At 33.1% G+C, this 23,815-nt stretch overlaps 2 protein-coding genes and 1 long non-coding RNA gene across 3 annotated transcripts; 1 reads left to right on the top strand and 2 right to left on the bottom strand.

Annotated features, from left to right (window-relative positions):
- Positions 1-10,556: 10,556 nt before the first annotated feature.
- On the bottom strand, positions 10,557-15,220 carry LOC121237183 (probable polygalacturonase). Its single transcript, XM_041133802.1, has 6 exons — positions 15,015-15,220; positions 14,236-14,911; positions 12,860-12,980; positions 12,237-12,411; positions 11,646-11,716; positions 10,557-11,294 (listed from the first exon to the last, which is right to left on the bottom strand). Exons 2-6 carry the CDS (start codon positions 14,569-14,571, stop codon positions 10,648-10,650), a joined length of 1,350 nt encoding a protein of 449 aa, XP_040989736.1. The 5' UTR covers positions 14,572-14,911; positions 15,015-15,220; the 3' UTR covers positions 10,557-10,647.
- Positions 15,221-18,221: 3,001 nt separating this feature from the next.
- On the bottom strand, positions 18,222-20,642 carry LOC121237898 (abscisic acid receptor PYL8-like). Its single transcript, XM_041134826.1, has 3 exons — positions 20,161-20,642; positions 19,627-19,842; positions 18,222-18,759 (listed from the first exon to the last, which is right to left on the bottom strand). Exons 1-3 carry the CDS (start codon positions 20,305-20,307, stop codon positions 18,541-18,543), a joined length of 582 nt encoding a protein of 193 aa, XP_040990760.1. The 5' UTR covers positions 20,308-20,642; the 3' UTR covers positions 18,222-18,540.
- A 1,871-nt stretch (positions 20,643-22,513) lies between these two features.
- Positions 22,514-23,651, top strand: LOC121236453. Its single transcript, XR_005934762.1, has 2 exons — positions 22,514-23,242; positions 23,362-23,651. It is a non-coding gene; the product is annotated as an uncharacterized LOC121236453 (long non-coding RNA).
- The last annotated feature ends 164 nt before the right edge of the window (positions 23,652-23,815 follow it).

Here is a 23,815-nt window from a genome sequence, read left to right as displayed (position 1 = left end):
TGGTTTAGCAATATCCGCAGATAATACCTCTCACCTTCAAATGAATTTGCTGTAACAATACGACCTATAACGGTTTTCTTTTTTCGAGGAGTCCACTCTTTATATTGTTGGCTCCAACATAATATTCTGGAAATTCTTTATACAATAACCTCTTTGTATTATCATCTACTCGATTTAATACAAAGAATTTTGTCAACATCAATTTTCTAGAACGATCTAGACTGATAACGTTGATTAGATCGTCATTTGCTCGGAAAGTCACTGGGTGTTGATCCTCCAAATGTAAATATAAACTATACACTACTGGATACATTTCATTAATAACAACGCCATATATTCTCCATATAGCTTCGGGGGGAGCAATCCATCGGGCCAATTGAAATTGTTAGATTTCATCAACTTGTTGATTGTTTTATTCAGAAATCAGGTTGAAAGTAATATGATCATGCCCTTTATAAATGTACTTATAAAGATATTTGACTGTTTTTACTATAGAACAAATATCGACATTAATGTGACAGTCAAATATTGCAAGCAGATATGGATTATATGGATCAACCCAACGATTGTCTAAATTTTGGAGTCTGACTTTGACAATTATTCTATTGTTCGAACGCCTATATATTAAGAACAATCATTTCCAATGGTCGTAGCAGATGCATAATTCTTTGGATAATTACTTTTGCAACAACCATTTCTTTTCATGCAAACATTTGATGGGTTCAAGGCTCCACATGGTCCATGTATCATATGCTTGACAACAGCGTTATGCAAGTGCAAGTTTGTATTTTTATCAGGTACCTCTGCTGATACGATCTCATCAAAAGATTCAGGCGCATAAACTTTCAAATCCTTCTGTAAGACAACTAAAAAATGCGCATGTGGAAGACCTCTTTTTTGGTGCTCAATAACGTAGACATATGCTGAGATTTTACCAAATATTTGCCTCTTGAATAATTGATCCTTCAATTCTTCTAATTTTGCATGAAAGACTCGAGCAACCAAATCAGGTCGATTCTGACTCTCCTCAGGCAGACTTAATTTGTTTGTAATTTCTTACCAGTTTGGTTGTACGTCATTGTTAAGAGAATGTCTGGTTTGCCATAACGATGAACTAAAACTATTGCTTCCATATATCTTTTCTCATATCTCTTGGACTTCTAATAAATGATGAAGGCAGTATAATCCGTTTCCCAACATGAGAAGCATTTGTTTCCCCAAACGTAATGGTATCAACAATACCTTGATACAACTCTGATTGAATATGTTGTTGCTTGTTTCTAAAATAATCTAATATTGACGTCTCGATCTTAATATACATACTATTACAAATTGTTACAATAGTCGACCAGAAAGTAACAAAATTGATCTGATATTTTCTCTTATTTGTGATTTGTAGTAATGATATTCATGGCACGAAATAATTGGATCATTCATTTCTCTATTTAATGCTACAAAAGTATAATGTGAATGAAATGTTACTAAATTGGATATACATATTAAATGAGATTTTTTAATATTAGTACTACAATCTAACCTTGTTGTTCTCTTGTAAGCAATTCTTCTGCAGTCACTGATTGTTGAGGATTTATTGATCAGTTTGTTTCGTTATGTGTAGATCTGATTCATCTACTAACCCTTTCAATCCCTTGATGCCAACCAATATTACCAGAAGGAAATAACAACGGATATTGTCACGGATCATAACACCCAAAATAATACTGAACTATATGACTTCCACCAGAATGATTAAAGATAAAAATGTTGCGTCCTCTTAGTTTATCTCCATCATCATTTTCTATCTATATTGCTGCAACTTGTGAGGATGTGGGGGCATTGAATACTCGTTGATCTAGGGAAACATCTGATCTTATATGAATTATTTGATTTTTCAAGTCTGCCAAATCACCAAGAGAACTGAAAAAAATAGAATACGGATTGATGCGAAAAATATCGATGAGTTGGCAATGATGGATTCATTCTGTTTGAATCAGAAATGCGATTTTCTTATTCATGCTTTGTATCATAGAAATACAATTGGAAATAAGAAGAACGACTATTTGAAGGAAGAAAATCGTTGATATAGTGATAGATCTATCCCTGAGTTTTGAAAGTATAACTTCCCATATTTTTTCTGCAAAGATCTTTATCAAATTTCACTCCAAATGATGTAAAAGCGAAATTGTTACTAAAAGTTTGAATGTATGTCCTAAAATGTATAGATTTATCTGTGTTGAAGATGAACAACGCATAAAACTGATCAGGAACATCATTTGTGGTTAAAGAAAATTTTCCATCAGCACAGCAAAAGCCAGTTGTTTCTTGGTGAATCGCTTTGCTTTACAATGTATGCAGCTGGGTACTAATGCAGAGAATATGCTTCAGATGATACTATCTTTAACAATTATCTAAATCGAGTAGAACCGTGATGTGACTGACCTATTTTGTTGAAAAATGAAAATAAGACAAAAGACGCTCGTCATATTGATTTGACGACTGAATTAAAAAGAACCAACTACTTTTATATTTGTTTCTTACCCCTATAAGATGTCGATATATTTCTTTCGTAACTTGACTCCTCTCGAACAATATATGGATAATATTTGTATAATAAATTTCAAAATCTCAGAGAAAAAGAACAGAATGATGATTGAATAAGAAATATCGAAAAATGATAGGGGAGAACCTGCTCGATAAAGAGTTGATTAGAAGATTCGGAGACATTGTTTATGGATGAATTTGTCTCCGAATTAATGACACAGATATCAACACCAGAAAAAATACATACTTCACAAGACGAATCTTCTTCAATGATATCAATATGAATATCAGAATTCTGTTGTCTCTTTGATACTCTTTGAACAAGACTAAAGTCTTGAATGTTGTCTATATATTGGACATTATTGTTTGAATATTGAGCAATCGACGTAGTCGTTTGATCACCAACAGACGTATCGAAATCATTATCACCAAATGATGTGGAATCATTTATACAAATCGATTTGCTGCTGGATGCTCTTTGTTTAGCATATCTTTCTCTTTGTTTTCTACGGATCTCTTCTTTTTTCTGTTCTAGTAAATCTCTATACACGATTCTTTTTGCAGGTTATTTTCCATGATCTTCAAGAAATAGTTTACAAACTTAAATTTTATAGAAATTTATATTTTTGTTTGTAAATTTTTTTTAAAAAAAATTATTTACAGAATCTTACCACTTCTCATTATGTTAATGAAGGAAATGATTGTTTCACTGTTGGATACGGTTCTACACAAGCAAGATATTATGAAACTGGAGTCTAACAAAAGCATATTTCAATATCACATATAAAAAATGTTTTAGAAACTATTTGTCAAACTTAATTCCCTATTCCAAGCAATTACTAACTATTTATCTACTAATTATTTTAAAATATTTCTCTACTAATTTTTTATTTGGATGCTATGATTTTTTAGTTTTTTTTTTAATTGTTGATTTTTGGGGGAAAGGGAATGGTTTGAGCCATGGCAAAAGAGATCGATCAATGTGGCATGTAATTTGTGTCAGTTTGTTTCTTATTGTATCTAAATCATTAAGATTTACACATTTTTTTAATTTTTAATTACTATCTTTTAAAATTTTGTATCTTCTGATTTTTATAGATTTAGTGTTTGGGTTTATAGGAAAAATGAAACAATACAAGCAATCAAATTATCTATACTTTAAATAAAAAAGAAACGAACATAACAAAATAACATATCAAATCAAAAAAAAAAAAAAAAAAACTAGGAAAAGAAAACCTATAAGAGAATAGATCAATATCACATATGAGAATTCTTAAATAAAAATTTTTTCAAAGCAATTAGCAAATAAAAATTATAAGTAGGGACCACCTTATTTAAAATTAAAAAAATATTTATTTATTTATATATTAAATGAGGGTGAGGGCATGATTGGGCACTTCTAAGGCCTCGTTGCATTCAGAACTCATCTTAACTCATCTTATCTCATCTCATTATTATAATTTTTTCAAATTTATATACAAAATATAATAAATAATTCAACTTTTTTAAATCTTAAAATAATAATAATATTAAAAATAATATTTTATTCAACTCATCTAAAATTATCTCAATTCAATCATTTCTGCATCCAAATGAAACTAATTATATATACATAAATTAAACAGTATTTATACGTATATATATGCAATGAAAGTGGCTGACAAGATATGACACATATAGGCTTATAAAAATAATCATTAATTAGCAATCACGAGAAGGAGTCCACGTGATGATGTTTTAGTAAATTGCCCAATTACTCTAATAACTCCTAATCATGATCATCTGTTGTCTTTCTATAGTAAATTTGCCAAAAATTTATAAGCAAAATTTGCTATGCAGCTAATTTCATTCATTGCATCAATCCAGTCTTCAAAATTTGTAGACTCCTTATATTAATATATAGTTCCGTATCTAACTATTTAAGCTATCGACTTGGCCTAGCTATATTGTGATAAATTATTTGGAGATAGATCATGGGCTACTCATCTTAAAGAAGTGCTACATCCGTTTAATTATAATCTTTTTTAAATATCATTATCTTATTACTCTTTAATATAGTTTCAGATAATTAGATTTTTTTTTTTATACTAATTGTCAATCGTTTGTTGTCACATGATTCATGATGATCACAATCTTGGAGATCCTACTGTCAGACCTGGGCCAACTGGATGTCATGACTATTTAGCATCATTTACTTGTTGGGGGCCATGCATGAGTCATCTTTGAAATCTAAAATCTATTTTGGTTGTTTAGGCCTCATCTATTTTCAGACATGAGATGAAATGAATTGAGATTAAAATTAAAAATTTTAATAAAATATTATTAAAATATATTTTTTAATATTATTTTTATTTTAAGTTTTAAAAAAATTATAATAATGAGATGAAAGGTTTTCAAAATTTTAAATTTTGTTCTTGAAAACAAACAAGCCTTAAATTTGTTTTTGATTTTTGAATTATGAAACTTAATTTTATTTTTTTATATATTATTTCACTCTATTAAACCCTATTTCAATTTTCGATCCTCACAATAATAATTTCTTACTTTAACCTTTATCCCATACCTTTTATCATTGAGAAAAACTACTTTGCCTCCCTCATTTGACCACTCAAGTTGACTACTAGTAATTTTTTTTACTTAGTGATTAAGGAAGTGATTTTAAGTGTATTGGTGTGTTTTTTTATTTTTTAAAACTATTTAAATGTATTAAAAAAATGTGAAAAAAAAAAGAAAAAAAAAAACCGCCCAACGATAAAGGTGGGGGCGGCATAGTAGCACCACTCTTTACCATTCTATATATATTCCTAATATATATCTTGGTGCAAATAATATCTACATCCTGACACCACGTGAAAATGAAAAGCTCGGAGATTCAAAAGTAACAAAACCAAGTGAAAATGACAATTATTTATTGCACCATTCTTAAATTTGTTATCAGTTTTGTCCCTCTCATTTTATTTACGAGAGAGAAGCTCCGGTGTAGGATCATGATAGCCTGTGGAGTGTAAGATCTTAAATTAAATACATACCTCCATACGGCGCCGTTTAAAGAAAAAAATAACCCTCATCACCAACACTTTCATTTTGGCACCGACAGTTTCATAGTTTTTAATAAACAAACTATCAACTAAACCTAAGATTTATTTATTCCGTCTACTTCTTTTCTTCTACATGCCGACACATTCATTTCTTCTCAACTATTCTTATTTTCTTCTTTCCTCTCTCCTCACACTTTCTTCTCTAATCTTCTTCTCCACCTTCTCTTTCTCGTTTTCTTCTCATCTTCTCTCTCCGAAACTAAACTTCTTTCTCTCTTCTTCTTCTGTCTTTTCTTCATTTTGTATGTTGTTTTCATCCTCATTTTTTACACTTCTCTCTTTAGGTTTGTCTTCATCATCATCTTTGACACTTCTCTCTTCAGGTTTGTAAAATATATATTTTTTTTTTCATTTTATTGATGGTTTCTTTTTCTCATTTTGCTATTTACATATTATTTAAAAGAACTTTCTTGTTTTGGATGTTTGATTTTTTTTTTCCTTTAGATTTGCATGTCATGAGTTGTCTATTTTTTATTCTTTACTTTCGTTATTTAAATGTTTTTGAAAAAATATAATTTTTTTATGTTTGATAGTGTTTTTTTTCTTGTAGGTCTACATGTTGTGAGTTTTGTCTTTAGACGGTTTTCATTTTTATTTTTTGGAACAAAGTAGATGGGTTTTTGTCTTTTTGGTTTGCATGTTGTTAGTTTGTTTGTTCTTTACTTTAGTGATGTACATATTTTAAAAGAATACAAATTTAAAGAACACAAATTTTTACATTGTTTCAATGTTTTTTTTTTCCGTTGATATTTTTTTTTTATCAAATAGCTTGTACCTTATTTGGGTTATTTGATTTACAGATTTGTTAGAAAATAATTTTTTTTTTTGAGTTTTCGTAGATTTGTGAAAAAATATAATTTTTCCTTCTGTATATTATTTACTTTTATCTTATGGGTTTGTTTTAACATCTGATGTTTATACAGATTGATGACGCTCTCTGCTGCTTAGTTATCATGGTCTTTAGTTTCTCCTAGAAACAATGTGCTTTTTCTCTAGAAAATTTTGATTAACACTGAAAAACTAATGCAGACCTGCAATGCTCATAGACTTTATTGTGTTTCTTTATATGATACTCTGGGTATGCATATTCACTACAATAGCATGGTTCCTAGATTACTTATAATATATTGGTATTGTTTTTCGTTGACATCAAATTAATTAATCCAAAATACGATCCCATCTACTCTCTTGGTACTGAGGTTTTTTATAGTTAGAAAATATGACAATCTATTATATATAAGACGTTCAACTTTCTTTCCAAAACTCAAACATTTATATGCATTAACCTTAAACCTTAAATCTTGAGCATCTTGTGAAATGTAATGTTTATTGCAGTTTAATCTGGTCTGGTTCGCTGGTTAGGTGCTGGTGTTGTGGAATTTGTTATACGCCATGTAGAGATTTCAATTATTTCTGACCTTTTTTTCCCTAAGTTTTTTTACTTGATTTTCTAATTATTTCTGCTACATTTTTCTTAGAGATATGAACAAACATATGTAATGTATAGATAGACTATATATATATATATATATATATATATATATATATTATAAACACACAAAACATAGATAGACTATGTATATACTATAAACACACAAAAAGCATTTAGACTGACCTTTTCAATGCTCCCTTAAAACCTTAGGGTCATTGCACTGCTTCCACACACCTGATTTGAGAGAAACTGCGCTTAGAAAAAATTGAAAAAAATAGAAGAAGATAAACAGAATATGCAGTTGCAAGAATAAGTTTTCTGAATTGAGTTTTCAACTTTGTAACTATATGATTTATTAAGCATTCTATTTCTTTGTTTTGCTGTGATTTCATGCCTTGATTTCTTCATTTATGATTTAATTATGTATAATTTTATACATATTCAACTCAAAAGCTCCCTATACCTAAAAAAAAAAGTTTACAATAGCATAAAGAACACAACATAGTAAGCATAGGGTAGTTTAGGATATTTTAAACTAAAAAAACTTATGGGTTTCAGATTCTTTCTTTCAAAATTATGAAATGTTAGTTATATACATTAGATGTTTACTTAGATTTCTTTATTAATCTTTAGTGACTTATTGAAAACTGGTGTGAAATATGCAGATTTTGAAGGAAAAACATGATTTTTTTTCTTCTAGTCTTCTAGTAGTTCACATAAAATAGATTAATAAAGAAATGGATGATTACCTTAAACCCACCAAAATTTCAATACCTCCTAACACAAGAAAGATCAAAACAATCTTAAAGGAATTTTGATTTTGGGATTTAGAAGATAAAATAAACATAAATCATATATTTGAAGAATTAAAAATTGTTGATTAATATAGATCAATACCAAAGTAAATCCCTAGTAGCTTCCAACAACACAAAGATGAATAGAAACTCAAGGAGAAATGGAGGGGATTTCTTCGGATGCGTTTGTGTGGGTTAATTTTTAATTTTTGTTCATTTGTATTTGGTTGTTTAATATGTAATAGGTGAATTGTAACAGTCAATAAATAATTATTTTAAAATTATTAATTATAATGCAGTATTTAATAAAGCTGTAGTGAAATGTCAATTGCAGAATTGCAACATCCAATAAATAATTAGAGAATTGTAATAGTCAATAAATAATTATTTTAAAATTATCAATCAATATGCAGTATTAGAAGAAATAGAGGGATTTCTTTGGTGATGCATTTGTGTGGATTATTGTTTAAATTTTATTCATTTGTATTTTTTTTAATATGTAAATAGAGAATTGTAACAATCAATAAATAATTGTTTGAAATTATCAATCAAAATGCAAACTACAGTCTTCTTTGTAACCGTTACATTTATAGTGTAATTATTAATTGCGGAATTGTAACATCCAATTAATAATTAGAGAATTGTAGCAGCCGATAAATAATTATTTTGAAATTATCAATAAAAATGCAATCATGATACGGTATTTAATGAAGCTACAATGTCTTTATAGTAACCGTTAGATTCACAATACATGGATGGGACTGACGATGTTAACTTAAACGAAAAAACAACAAAATCTATTAAAACAAGAATTTCCGTTAGATAGCCACTTTATATATATAAAGATATACATATATTCAAAACTCATATTTTGTTAAACTCATATTTATTACACAAATAATCTATTTAGTAATCTACAAATATGATATAAAATACAAAGGAAATGATTTGAACAATCCTAAAATGTACAAGCTACACACGCACTCCTTTTGAAAAAAAATGATAAATTTGATACTTATATGAAAAAACTCATTTTTTATTAGTAAGCTTCACTATTATTCAAAAGAAATGCACAAAATTTATATTATATCTAGTATTACTCAAAATACTACTCATCTCATTAAAAAATGTGGTATTATCAATAATTAATTAAGTCTTGAATAATAATAATAATGTGATTTTTTAGGATGAGGCTTGCTAATTCAGTTACATTTCTAAAGTATTTATTTTGCATTAGAAAAAAAAATGTTAAATATATTTAAGAAAAACTTACTAAAAATTTATTTTTTCATAGATTAGTTATTGATACGTCAAAAATTATAAAATTTAAATTTTAGAAGAAAATGAATAAAATAAATTTTGTAAGTAATCACGTAAATAAAATTATAAATAGACGTAGAACTATACTTAAAAAAAATAATTGTCTGAACTATATACTTATCCTTTTTAAATGATTTTTTTTTTTTTTTTTGAAAAAGAGACGCCGAAAGTTGAATTCGCACACACTGAGGTCCGGTCTAACAGAGAAGTCAAACACCTCGTACAATTACACGTGGTGGGTCCACTCTTTTTGTTTCCAGCCCGCCTTTTGCGCGCAGTCAAGACTCCGGCCAAAGCAACCTGCCCCCACGCAACGTCTCTCTATCCATCCCTCCTGTATATATTAACATCGTTCCTCAATTTCCGCTTACTCTTCTCCATCATTATGTCTAATCACCGCGAAATGGCCAAGCTCGTCTTCGCAGTTACCGTTACCTTCTTCTTGTTTGTACTCTGCCATGCCCGTATTTCGTCAGTTCCGATCCAGAACGATGCCATCGTCGATGAACCGAAGACTGTTTTCTTCACCTTTCCCCAACCTGACACCGAAACGACCAGAACTACCGTCCTCCTGCCGAGCGAGAAACCCGGGTCCGAACTCCCCACCATGGTCGAGTTCAAACCCAAGAAAGCCGATCCGAAACTGCACGGATCTGGCGCCAAAGAATCCGAAACTAGTTCCGTCCATTTGACAATGGTCAGTTTCCGTCCGATCAACCGTCACTTCCCAAGGCATTCATTCCCGGCGACGTTCCGTCGCGGCCACCATTTCCGCCACCACCGCCGCCGCCGCCACCACCACATCCACGAGTTGAAGCCGTGGGGCCCGCGCTTCCATGGCCGTGAGGTTCCGTATGGAGACGATATGATCTTGTCCGACGAGAAGTATTCGAGCTCGAATCGTCCGTTGCCTCGGGGAGGGGTGCGTCAGATCCCGGCGAGGTGGGCCAAATTCGGCCACGAGGGACCCAGGTTTCACCACGGGCACGATGACGTGGAGCGAAGGAAGCACATGAAGAAGAGGAAGAAGAAGCATCACCGACCCGCAAAGCAAGAAGAGATGGAGGGACAACACGAACACGAGAGTGGATTCATGAACAAGTTTCGCAAGTTTTTGATGCAGTTTTGAAGATTTGAGTGATCATCCTATATATTCTGGGGGAGTCTTTTTCTTTGTAAATAATCATTGCATCCGTTAGGAGATGTAGAAGCGTTATATGCATGGTTAACGTCTAGTAGTGCTACGAAATGTATACCGATTCTGTGCTTTTTATTTTGGTTGCTACTTCGGTCTTCTACGGATTAATTACTGATAATTCGAGTAATTTTGCTTGTTTCTATATTGATTAATCCCCATATAATCCCAAGTGGTGCAAATAATTTGGATTCGAATAGCTGATGGTAGGGAAACAAGTCTTTGTTTTTCATTCTGAAATTAATACATCTCTCAAAGAAACACATATCAGAGGTGACTGGAACACGAATTTATTGGATGGGTGCTGGACAGCTCTGAACAGGGCCACGGACTGACTTGGTGAGATGCTCCACTCACATCAGAGCACTTCCATGAAGGACTGCTCGACCTTCTCAGTGGCGCACCAAAAAGGTTGATGTTAGAGAGGCAAATCCCTGTGAATGGGGAGTTTCTCAGGCCTTGTATTAAACCCGCTTGCTGAACCTTCAGCCCCCAAACATTCTTAATAGCGATTCCCTTCACCACCGGGAGAGCGTTTGGGTTGAATCTGTCGTCAGGGTGGTCGCCAACATCACCTGCAATCTTTATCCCCTTTCGGGCAATTTCCATGTACACATCAGATACTGTAATATTTCTTATCAACCCTCCCCTACCAATGTTCGTCTTCACATGGATGCCGACTCCCATGTTGTAAAGGTTTATGTGTTCTGCCAACACGTTTTCCACCCCACCAGAGGTTTCACTTCCTATAGCGATTCCAGAAAATGGAGATGATCCTGCTATCCGTCGGATTGTGATGTCAAAACTACGACGACCATAACCAATTCCATATTCATCCCACCCGCTCTTCACAGACACAAGATCATCTCCGGTCGATATGTATGAGTCCTCTATGCAGACATGAGAGCTTGAATCTGTACCATAACTCATAAGGATGTACAGAATTAAACATGATTGAACATCACGCATTTTGAAGTATCAGCAATATTTGATCGTTATTCCAACCATAAGACACTTAAGCAACAAAGGTGAACACTATCAATAGAATGGGCAAACAGTTTTGGGGTCTAACTCAGGGTTAAACCGACCTATCTATTGGCCACCCCTATATCGTTGCAGACTGTTCAGATATCTTAAGTGTCAGGAAAGGTCAACACATATATAAATCTGAAGAATGAAGAAATTAATGAATAGGTTGGAGAGACTACATATTTCTTTGATAAGTGGTGGCGGGATTACATATAAAGCACTAAAGATAGTAGTACCTGGATCAATGCCATCAGTGTTGGGAGAGTCAGGTGGAGCCAATATTGTAACAAAGCGGACAACAACATTGCTGCAAAAAAGGCAGACGTACGAGATTAGATTACGACTCTATTTCTCCAGTCTTGGGTTGTAACTTGTACCAGGCTAGTAGCGAGGAACATTAAAAAGGACCGAGGAAACAATGACCATATTGCAAATCCAATGAAAAACTCGTGAATTTATTGGTAGTCACTATAAATCTTATTGGAGTGCATTGAAGTTAAGAGCCATTATTGCATGGTTATTGTGCCTCTCATGCAGCCCCCAATAGAACTTAAAAATGCCAAATCAAGTATTTAATTATATCATTCTGAACAAATAATTTAATACATATACACATGCGCTCAAGTACACACTCACACTTGATGATTAGTAACTTCAAAATTAAAATTAGACTAATGGAGCCTCAGCTTCACCCACCAGTTGATAAGATAGTTCCATGTACAATGTGGAGCTACACATCGTCAATTTCTCAAAGATACTTACAAATTAATACACAGTGGTGAAGCCTGATCCTTAGACAAAACTTGCAAATAAAGTTTAATGCTTACCTGCAATAGACAGGGTGAATGTTCCAAAATGGAGAATTCCGGAAAATCACATTAGAAATGATGATGTTTTTAGAGTTCACAAATTCAACGAGATTTGGTCTGGTAAATTGAAGAGTTCTCTGCCTCCACATTTTCCACCAGATATCTCCTTGGCCATCAATTGTTCCATTCTCACCTGAGAAAAGAAAAAACAATCAGAGAAACATTGTAATATGAAACATGAGATGAAATTAGGTACGGAAACATGTAGTTGTAGGTTGAGATTTACAATCACTACATGTCAAAAGAACCACTCATTATAAACATGTGCTTTATTACTATTCAATACAAGGACTATTTTTAAATTTTTTTTAATAGTAACATACACTCAAATAATTGAACTAAACATTACATGTCATGGAAGCATATTTCCAGCTACCTACGTATATGTGAGCTTCTCTAACATGCAGCATCTTGTACATGACAAAAGGTTCTCTGATTATTATCATCATCATCATCCTTATCATTATTTGATATCTCTAATTCTTTATTATTAAGTGATTTAAGATGCTTATTGGAGAAGGAATCTATAATTATGCTGTAAGCTGCCTAAAGCAACGATACAAATTCTTGTTGATACCCACCAGTGATTACCACATCATGAACTCCGTCTGCATGAATAAAGCTCATATATCTTCCTCCTGGACGCTCCCTCCCTCTTCCATAAGATGGCAAAGGCGCAATTAAAGGCCAGTTCCAAGTATCCTGAATCATCAAGCAAGGATGAAAAATCCAAAAGAGCATAGAATTAACTAAAGCAAGGGCCAAGAATTAAGGCAGTAGTCATCTAAGGTTCTCAATTCTTTTAACTTTCCCCTTCTTCATCAGAGAAGGGAAATATTGTAATGCAAGACTTAACCGACAGGAAATCACATTTGTGAGTGCCATCACTAGGAGTATTAGGTCAAAGTCAGTCAAATTAGTCCCATCCTAACATGGCCCGGGAATACGCCACAAGCCTCAAGGACTGAGGTGGAGAAAATGAGTCATTACATGGCTCTACTATCTGAGAGACAAACTTGACCCAATTGTAAAAGACCCCATATGTAAAAGTTCACTCATGCGGATTGAACATAGGTGGAAAAGGGTCTAGTAGATGTGGCCTTAATACTCCTAAGCATGCACATGACTGAAAAAAAAAACAGATAGCCAGTTATTTTTTAATAATCATATTCTTATACCTATTTTATGATTTATTTTAATTTAAATTTCAAATATTACTTAATTACAGTCCATTTAAAATAAAGTTATAAAGATAGTTGTAAACGGATTGTTTATCGTTACTCTTTTTATGATTGATAATGTTTACACTATCAAGTAAGACAAGCCCACCAGCCATGCACACAGCTGTCCAACGACATTAATCGTTCCCACTGCAAATGCAGTGCACATGCAACCATACTATACACCAGACCCACTACATGCCTCTCCTTTTTAAGCCCAGACCACCACCACGGTTCATATAAATTTTCTAATGCCCAAAGTTCTCCACCATCATTCCGGCTAAGCCAAGCAAAACCCAATCGCCATCATAATCAAATTTTCAACATGCAATGCAGCAAATAACCTAAAGTCCTAAATCCCGTTCCAAAACATGTATTTGGATCTAGAGTTTTTGTTGGTCCAGATAAAAAAGAGAGAGGCAACGGATCCCGTCATATTTATTGGACATCTAATAAATTACACAAGATTCATGCGAGTACGAATTAATAATGTGAGATATATCTTCTTTGTCTATCTACTCCCAACAAATACTAAGAGATGTTGATCTCCACATGTTAGTAACAACAGCAACTTATTAAGCCAATTACTAGCCAACCAGAATAAGTTGTACAAGTAATTTGGAGCAAATGTGGATTTATCATAGCAATCAGGCATTCACGCTAACTACAGCTAGAGAGCCTAGAGCCAAATTATTGGAATTTTGTGAAAAAAATGATTAATTAGACTAGATCAGTACCTGAGTGGCTTTGATAACTGCATCCTTCGCCAAGTAGAGGGTCATGTGGCTAGTGAGATTGAAGCTCTCTGTTAAGTACACCCCGGGAGGTATGTAAAGAAGCGTGCCACCTCTCCTCCTCAGGTGCTGAATCCGATATATCGCCGCCCGAAAAGCCTTCGTATTCAGCGTCCGTCCGTCACCGACACCCCCGAAGTCTGTTATAGATATCTTGTCGTTCCGATAGTTCATCGGTACCATCCCGGAGCACGATATAAGTGCCGCCATCGCGACGGAGCTCAGAAACGGGGCAATGGTTGAGAAGCAGAGCAAAATGGAGACTATGAACCGAAGCATTTTCGTAAATTTCAAGTCTTTTCAAGGGCAATCAGCAGAGGTGTGGATTTTCTGAGTTTTTCTAAAGGAAGTGGTTGGAGAGAGCCAAAGAGAAAGGCCACAAAAAGTACTTTTAGATAAATTTAAGAGCAATGAACAAAGAGATCTTCTTTGAGAAGGAAAACAAATGAGCTAAAAGTGATTCGGTGGGGATTACAAGACGAAAAATACAAAAATTATATCAAATTTGGTTCAGAATATTCAAGAAAAAAGCGTCAGAAATCGGATATGTAAATTGTAAGGTAGATCCAGAAAATGGTACAAAGAGAAAGCTCCAAGCGAAAGGCTAACAGCGATTAATCTGCATTAAATAATTGAAAAGAAAAGGTTAAGAACCAAGAAAAGCATTTGAGCTACAATTTCAGCAACGGGAGAATCAAATTTGGAGCGAGAGAGAGAAATACCTGTGAGATTGAGCTCTGATGAAGCATCGGATAACCGAGAGCAGTTTCAAAGGAAGTAATTAGCGGATTTTCATAACAGAGCTTACGTCTACCAGCGATCGTCTTTCGAGTGTGTGTGGAGCAGAGCAGATAGAGCACTGCGCTAGAGCAGGAAGCTGCAAGCCTGCAACGCACTGAGTACTTGAAGCAGTGAGTGGGCCAAGGTTTAATACCGTGATTAATAAGACTGTAACGGATACCTGTATATGCTGCAACAGTGTCATACACTTTATTTGGTTACTATGGTTTTAATACAAACCATAATACATTGTAATTTTGATCATTTCGTATTGTTTTGTTGAACAATTTATTGATGCTTTCTGTTTCGTTTAATCAGAAAACTTTATTCTTTTCATTAAATACTCCAACTCAAGGACTTCAAAAATGATTTCGATTCTTTAGTTTTTTACAAGAGCTTTTAAATGACCTAAAATGAGAGAGATAAATATATAAATTAGACCACCATATTTATTGAGTATTTTGAATTAAAATATTTATTTATAAATATTTATTAATGAATTAAGTATAAATGTGGTTGGATGGAAAAAAAACTTGAGTATGAGTGAGAAAAATATAGATTTATGAAAAGGACACATAACATTTATTATTGTTTGTATGAATTTTTATAGTAATAAATGTTATAAACGGGTCGTGTTCGTGTTGTGTGTCAAGACATGTATATTATATTATATAGGTCAACCCGAACATGACTTGTTAAGCTTATTGTGTCAAAATCTCAAACCTTAACACGACCCATTAATATAACGGATCGTGTTGTGTCAACCCATTTTGATCCATCAGTAAATACTACGAAATAGGTTAACAGGACACGACACGACACGACCCGACCCGTTGCAACCCATTTATGTAAAAGGGTTGAATAAACCTGAAATTAACATGTTTGATCTGATTAAGTTTAATATAATTTTATATAAATATTAAAATCACAATATCTATAAAAAAAAATATAAAACTAACTACAATTCCAAGATTACAATCCAAAGAATAAAAATATCGAAATTAAAAATTTTAACAATTTTACTTTTAGATATAAGGATATAATTGTAATTTTAAATTTCTTAACGAGTCATAACGGGTTGACCCGTTATCAATCCATTAAGCAATCGTGTATTAACGTGTCAATCCGTTTTGATCCGAACTCATTAAGACCAAAACCAAACCTATAATTATCGTGTCGTGTTCGTGTTGAGTTAATAGGCCGTGTCACATGTTGACACACCTAATAAAACTCACTTCTTGTGTATATTTCTCTTTTATTTAAAACTCTCAAAGTCTAGTAAAAAATTTTTAAAAAAATATCTATCCATTAGACAATGATATAGTTGGGTTTTACATATTTATCTTGTACAAGTCGGACCAAACTAAGCCTTTCAATTCAACCCTTTTTAAATAAACGTACAATTATTGGGAATGATTTGTTTGCAAGAAAAATGACAAAAATCAAGCTTTTTTAATCTATATATATATTTGCTGTGATTAGGATGTAAAGCACTCCATCAAATAAAATAGGAAAATTTAAAGAAAAATGAATGCAAGCTATAATCATTTAAAAAAAATATATGTGAGATTTATATAAAAAAAATTAAATTTTTAATAATAAAACTCACTCTTTTATAAAACGGGAGTCTTCGGATTGGACCAAGGGCAAAAAATGTGAGTTATAGATCCAAGAATTATCAAGAAAAGAAAAAAAAGACTGTTGTAATGTTTTTGTCTTTCAGATAAAAGAAACACTGAAAAGCAGAAGGTACGGGGGGGATATACAGATTTCAGACCCGCGAACGGCACATTTATCATGGAGTCTCTAGGCCGCCATTTACTAGAGCATTCCTAATTGACATTTGACTGATCAAAGCGTTAATTTTAAATTTAATTCACAAAATATTCATTTGAAACCAACTTTTTTAAATACTCTTGAAAAATTTGTGGTTCACATACCAAATATAATTAAAGGAGGTGATTAGGTATTTTTTAAATTTGTTGAACTATTTAAATTAACAATCAATCAAATCAATTAGTTCATATGAAATAATCAATACATCAATTTTGATAATAAAGTGAAAACTCATTTGAAAAATATTTTCAAAATCTAAAATCACTTATGGGGTAAGTCATCACCTAAAATCTATTATAAAAATTAAATTTATTACAATTAATTTAGAAACATTTACAAGACATAATTTATAATACTAAAATCCCACTCAATCTTTGCAACATGGTAACTCTGACCCATCGACCTTTTTTATAGTTTCACCACGAGTACCAACTTAATCTCTTCACCTAGGCAGTTTCAAAAATTATTCCGGCCAACGAACATCAATGGACTCAACAGTATTCAAACACAAGCAAAATATAATAGAGGTTTGTTTATTAAGAAATTATCGATCTTCAATATAATGAAAACAACTCTGGCCTCTCTCCACGACCTGGAAGTCATGCATATTATTCTACGTATACTTAGGGCTTGAGTATACCATTTAGAGAGTCTAAACTTTAACGAAAAAGTAAATCTCGATATTTTCACTTGAGCAAGCTGTTTGTCTAGTTTTTTTATTGTTACATTGTTGAGCTCTTTTGAAGGTTTTTGTGAATATGAATGTGTAAATAATTGAGTTAGTTTTCAAATGACACCAATATCACTTCAATCCGATATGGAAATCAAAAGTGATGACCAATTTACTCCAGATCTTATCAGATCTTACGAATTTACAATCTTTACACTTTTTATTCCAATTGCAACTTGACATTACTCAACATATTTACAACTCAGTTGTACTAAGTTTTATCATAAGAATATGCCAACATAATATTATTACAATAAAAAGTCTAAATCTGACAAACTATTTTATAAGTAGGAAAAAGTCAAAACAAGGGCACGCAATCTGATACAGGGTAGAAGCTCAGCTGCTCAGCTCTACTGTTAAATGATACTCAGAAGGGGGAAAGAAGTAGCAGTATAGGAAAAGGAAAAACATTGAGGAACAAAACATAAAATTAAGCTTCTGTTATGTAGAGGGTAGGTAGAGTTTGAAAAGGCTGGACATTGCAGGAGCAAGAGGACCCACTAATACACTGGATGCTTACTTGCTTACTTCATTCTACCTCTGAGTATCAAACTTATTCAACAAAAGAAAATGCAAAGCAAAGAACATGAACATCACCTTCCTGTCAAACATAAATATTTACATCCCAAGTTCGATAGATGCACCATTATTGTCACCAAGAAAAAGCCATAGAAGGGTTTACCAAGAAAAAGAAGTGATAACAAAAGAAAACTGATTTTTTTTTCCTTCTTTCGGGTAATTGGATGGCTATGATGAGCTTGATTAATAGCTAATATAGACATGAGATATCCCGAGATTATTTTACAGTGGAAAGAAGAAAACGCAAGAATACCAAACTCACCTCACATTGTTCACTCATGGCATTCATAGCCCTCCCGAATGCTGCCTCAACTTCACAATACTTAGATTCTATTAATTGGTTCTGTCCGGTCCTGCACAGCTAATCGCTCTGAGACATCAGCCAGTGACTTGAGGTTGCACTTGATAAGGGCCTCCACAAAGTAGCAAGTTTCATCCTTGGTATTCCCATCCGGAACATCTACCACAAATGATTCGATCACTAATGTCCCTGGCCTCCCATCGATTATCTCTGGATGGACGGTAATGACAGAAAAGTAATTCTGCAAGAGTGAGGAAAGAAGGGCAAAGGGTTGGAGCACTAAAATGAATGTTCTATGACAACATCAATAGGTCTATCACACAACGAACGTATAAGATACGACAAAAAAAATTGGGAAATGAATTTGTTTGAATAGATGGGACAAGTTATAAGTAAAACATGATTTGGTCGAAAGCCATAAATTCATCACATGCACAAATGAAAGATATAGGGTTCAGTTGAGGTGCTCTAGGACGATAGGCATATAAAAATCAAAGCCTGTTGATACTTGAAACGAAAAGAAATGCCACTGTATTGAAAACAAGGCCATTTTGAGGTTGTTTCATGGACGAGTACATTTATTAGCTATAACTTTTGACAATTGATTATAAGTAAATTATTATATAGTTTCTTACTTACACTTTCCCCCATATTCTTAATATCCTGCAAAACCCCATTTCATGGTTCAAAAGGCCTATCTTAACCCAGCCGTTTCTTATAGTAGCGCCAATAGTCAAATCTGGTCTGATCTTCAAGCTATTTATTCTGTCTAAAAGAGTGGAATGAAAAAGATGATACTTGATGTTCACACAAATCTATCTCTTAATCACTTGTGACAGAATTATGCATTTCTGAACCTTTATCCTTGCATTAATAGACAGCAGGGTATCCTGAATATCACCTAACTAATTTGTGGGGTAAACATGCAATGCTTCCACATATTCCAGGACATCAGCCGAAAAAGAAGTACAAAAAAAAGTTGAATCTCGCCAAAATTATGGACAAACAGCGACAGTTTAACCACCTTTATTTATATTTTAAGAACCTCAACCCGATTCACCAATAGACCGAAAGATTCTCAAACGAAAAGAAAGGATCAAATTTATACCTTCAGCCTGTGATCTCCTCCAACGATCCTCATGCTAAAGATATGCTCCTCATCATCTAAAAGCTCCAATCTTTCGGTGCTTGTCGTGGCTGGCAATCCCGACTTAACATTCACCTGTCTAACGCTCCCGATCTGAAGGTCACCCTGCACAATGCACCTGCTAACAAACGGCTTGTACTTCTGCGGCTGATCGAATCGCCTCACCAAAGACCAAACCTATTGACCAAACACCAACAATCAATCACAAAGTAACAAATATCATCCAATCCCACCTTCTCGGCTTTCAAGAACTAGTATTTTATAATTTGTTGTTCTTGTTTTGCTCAATAAAACAATATCATTAAAAAGTTCCAATTCCTTTAAATTAAAGATTAATTTCTCTTTTACAAATAAAATCCACTAACTTTCCATGACAATATGCAAACTAAGGCGATGATCTTGGATCTGCATGCGGGTCTTTGTGAAATCACAAGAACTTGAGGAAAACAAGAAGAAATAAAACTAACTTATTACATAGAAAGAAATGGAGCTTACTAGAGGAACTGGGGCTTTGATGTGCTTGACAAGGGACTTGCTACACTGGTGCTCTTTGATCTCGTGCCGGTGGTGCCTCCTAACATACTCGTCCTCCATCTTGCAGTACTCGTTGCTGTTCGTGGCGATATGGTCATTGGTCACCATCACGGACCACGGTGACTAGAGGGAAAAAGAACAAAAAGAAAAAAGAAGCTCCCCAGAATAATCAATACTGTATCTAACTGGAAACCGGTGATCAGTTGATTTAGCCAATCGTTCGAAAATCGCCGGAAAATGGATGGTTTGTCAAGAAATGGGATTAGGAAGGTCGACAGAAGCGTCCAAAATGCACCGCCACTGGAAGCTCCAATAGCTAAAGGTCCAGAGCCTCACTCTTTGGCAACCCAATCCCGTTTGCCGGACTGATAATATTAAAAAAGAAAACATGGCACGTCTTGAATGCGCTTCATTTTAATAGTATTTGTTTCATATTTTTGGGCTTAAAACGTAAAAACGATGGCTCACGCGCCCCATTACAGGTCGGATGCCTCATTTAACGCTCTGCATTGTAGGCCCATTTCCCGAGGGAGAGACTTTGTTTCTTTGATTTGCATCTATATCCTGTGGCTATACGTGTTATAAAAAAATGTTATTCTTGTTCATTTTTCGTCATTTCAAAACGATTCATTACATAATAAATTCCTAATAAATAATTTATAATCATCTATTATTATATTACAAGATAACGAAAAAATTATAAAAAAAATATGATTAGTAACTACTCTCCCTTTATAAAAAATTAAGTAATGTTTTTTATTTTTCTTTTAATTACGATCATTTCATCATTTGATCGTGTTGTGTCAAGGGTCGATAAAATAAATAGATGGATGGCAGTTTTCATAAAAATCACATGCATACATGTAGACCCGGTTTAGATTTACAATCTATCTCAATTCATCTAAATTCATGTCACTATTATTTACTATTATTCATCAACTTTAACTCATAAATCTCATTATTATTCACAATCATCTCATTACTATTCACAACTCATCTCAACTTATCTTTGAATCCAAACAAAGTATTAAAGAGTAATGATGAAAAAAGTTATTCACCATCTATTTTTTCATCATTATATTATCATCTCATGATATAATATTAAATAATAAGTTTACAACTAAAATATAAATAATATTCAATCATCTAATACCACATCATGATATGATGAGAAGATAATGAGAATTGAGATGATGAGTAACATTACTCATAAATGATAGTTGTAGTCGTGATTACGTAAGCACCACATAATTATTTTAAAAAAAGTGAATAAATACGAGACTCACATTAAAAAAAATTAAATTTTTAATAATAAATTCTACTATTTTTTAAAATGACTACACAATATTGTACGTAATATTACTCATATTTAAAAGTTTTAAAAGTTTGGATAATGAGATGAGATAAACAATTTTAAAAACTTCTTACAATTTTCTTCTCAAATATTACTTAAACATAAAATATTAATAATTTCAAATCTTGAACTTTCTCATCTAATCAATTATCTAATCACTATAACATTTACAAATATAAAAACATACATAAAAATCAATAGAAGTTTTTAAAACTTTAAGATAAAAATAATATTAAAAAATTATATTGAGATAAATTTTTTAATTTTATAATATTTTTATTTAACTTTTTATTTTTACATTTTTAAATTTAATAAAATATATTAATTCAAATTATTTCATTATTATTTATAAAAAAATAATACTTACAGTCATAAGTCTGCAAGTGTCATGTAATTATTAAAAAATAAATAAATATAAAATTTACATAAAAAAATTAATTCTTTAATATTAAACTTCATTCTTTTTTAAAATAATTATATATTATTTATATATTTCACGAGTATACGTAAGATCACTCTTATTAATATATATTTCAAGTTACAAATGAGGTCTAATTATGTTAAAATATTATTTATTGACTGTCACCCAAAATATTGCGCCGCCTATTTTGAGGTTCTACAACAACCACAGAAAAACATTGGAAATTGTTCTCCAATCTCGAGTGGGAAGTCACGACCCATCAATCCCTCCGCGGAGGTGGAGATGGGATTGGGATGGGTGAGGTGAGGTGAGTAGGATGGGAAATGAAGAAAGACGAGTCGAAGTGAAATTCCATGACATGGAGTGGTTGCAACGAGACAAAAGCGAGAGGGCAAGTTGCAAGCTTCATAGATAGAGCACTGACGTGGAGTTGCATGTCAGTAGAAGTGGTGATGACGTGGCAGTGTAGGTATGGAAGGTGGAAGAAGGAGAAAACGGTCAAAATCAAAGATGGCTTTACGTAGGGAGGGGGGAGAATATTTTCCATCATTCGGGCTTTCTTTCATCGAGACTCTTGTCAACTTTCTCCGGCCCAATTATCTAACAGAAGTTCAGCCCAAGTCCCCAGGTTTTTCCGCCGGAAGAGACGCACTCTCCCTCTTCTCTTCCCGCCATTTCAAAATCCCATCCCCGATCCTGCGGTCATGACCATCGGCTCCAATTACCCTTGGAATCGGCTTTCGTAAGCATCGTTTTGTGATTTGCTTCAACTCTTATTTGTCAAGCTTTCTATCAATATTGATTGTAATGCGTCTTCCTCCATTGGGGTTAGGGTTTATTACCTTGGTGAGGTTAATTTGATCTGTTATTTATTTTACATGATTATCCTGATTATCATGTTATGTTTATGATTAATTAGATTTGGAAATATGAAACAATGCAATTTTTAATTGGAGAATGGATATAGCTCTCAAATATGACCAGAGCCAAAATCGAAACGCAAGGGAGGACATGGTTACCGATGAGTGTAAACCTGACAATTTGATAGTGTTTCCCGTGACAGTCATTGCTTAACTTTGTCTCGCATAAGAATTGTTGTACTTAACCCAATAAAAGTCTTAATTTTAAGGTGCAAAATGTGCCAAGTTCAACCTTATAACTCTGATCAAAGTTACGATATTCCTCTTAGAATGCATACTGGCCATAAATTTCCCAGTCCCCCTCCCCCCAACTCCGATGGAGAAGCAGCTTGTTTCTTATATTGTAAGGTAACCAACTTTTGAATTTACTAAAATAGGCACAATTTGACTGCAAGTTCGACCACGAGGGCTTGTTTGTTTGACTTGCATTTCTTTCCACGGAATATTATAAATTCTGATGATGTTAGGTACTGCTGCTCCATAGCTGATGTTTAAGTGGACTGCTGGCCAACAATGACAGTTGCTATCAAAGGGATCGATACTTCCCTCAGAAGTTGGGTTGATATTTGTTCTCTTCCTTGGAGAAAAGTGGGGGAGAAAGACTAATTGGTATCTGATCTTCTATGTTCAAATAGTCAGGTGGGTATCAGATCTTACACGGATTGTATTTTAGATGAGCACAGTAGGAGCGGCTTCTTAGCTCTTTTTAAACAGTTAAATCTTAGAGGGGTTATATATAGAGATATGATACTAGAAAGTTACTTTCTCTACTATAAATTTCCACTAACAATAATGAGGTTTAATATAAAGTGACAGGAGCTACTCGCTATTAATTTTAAATAAGTTTTTGAGATCTGAAAGTAACACAGATTCATGTCTTTTGTCTGACTAAAATCTATGATGTAGAGATGATCTCAAACA

The sequence above is a fragment of the Juglans microcarpa x Juglans regia genome, chromosome 6S, assembly GCF_004785595.1.
Source record: "Juglans microcarpa x Juglans regia isolate MS1-56 chromosome 6S, Jm3101_v1.0, whole genome shotgun sequence".
In the NCBI taxonomy this organism is placed as follows: domain Eukaryota; kingdom Viridiplantae; phylum Streptophyta; class Magnoliopsida; order Fagales; family Juglandaceae; genus Juglans; species Juglans microcarpa x Juglans regia.
Note: the sequence above shows the minus strand (reverse complement) of the source record. Positions and strands in the feature narration are given on the sequence as shown.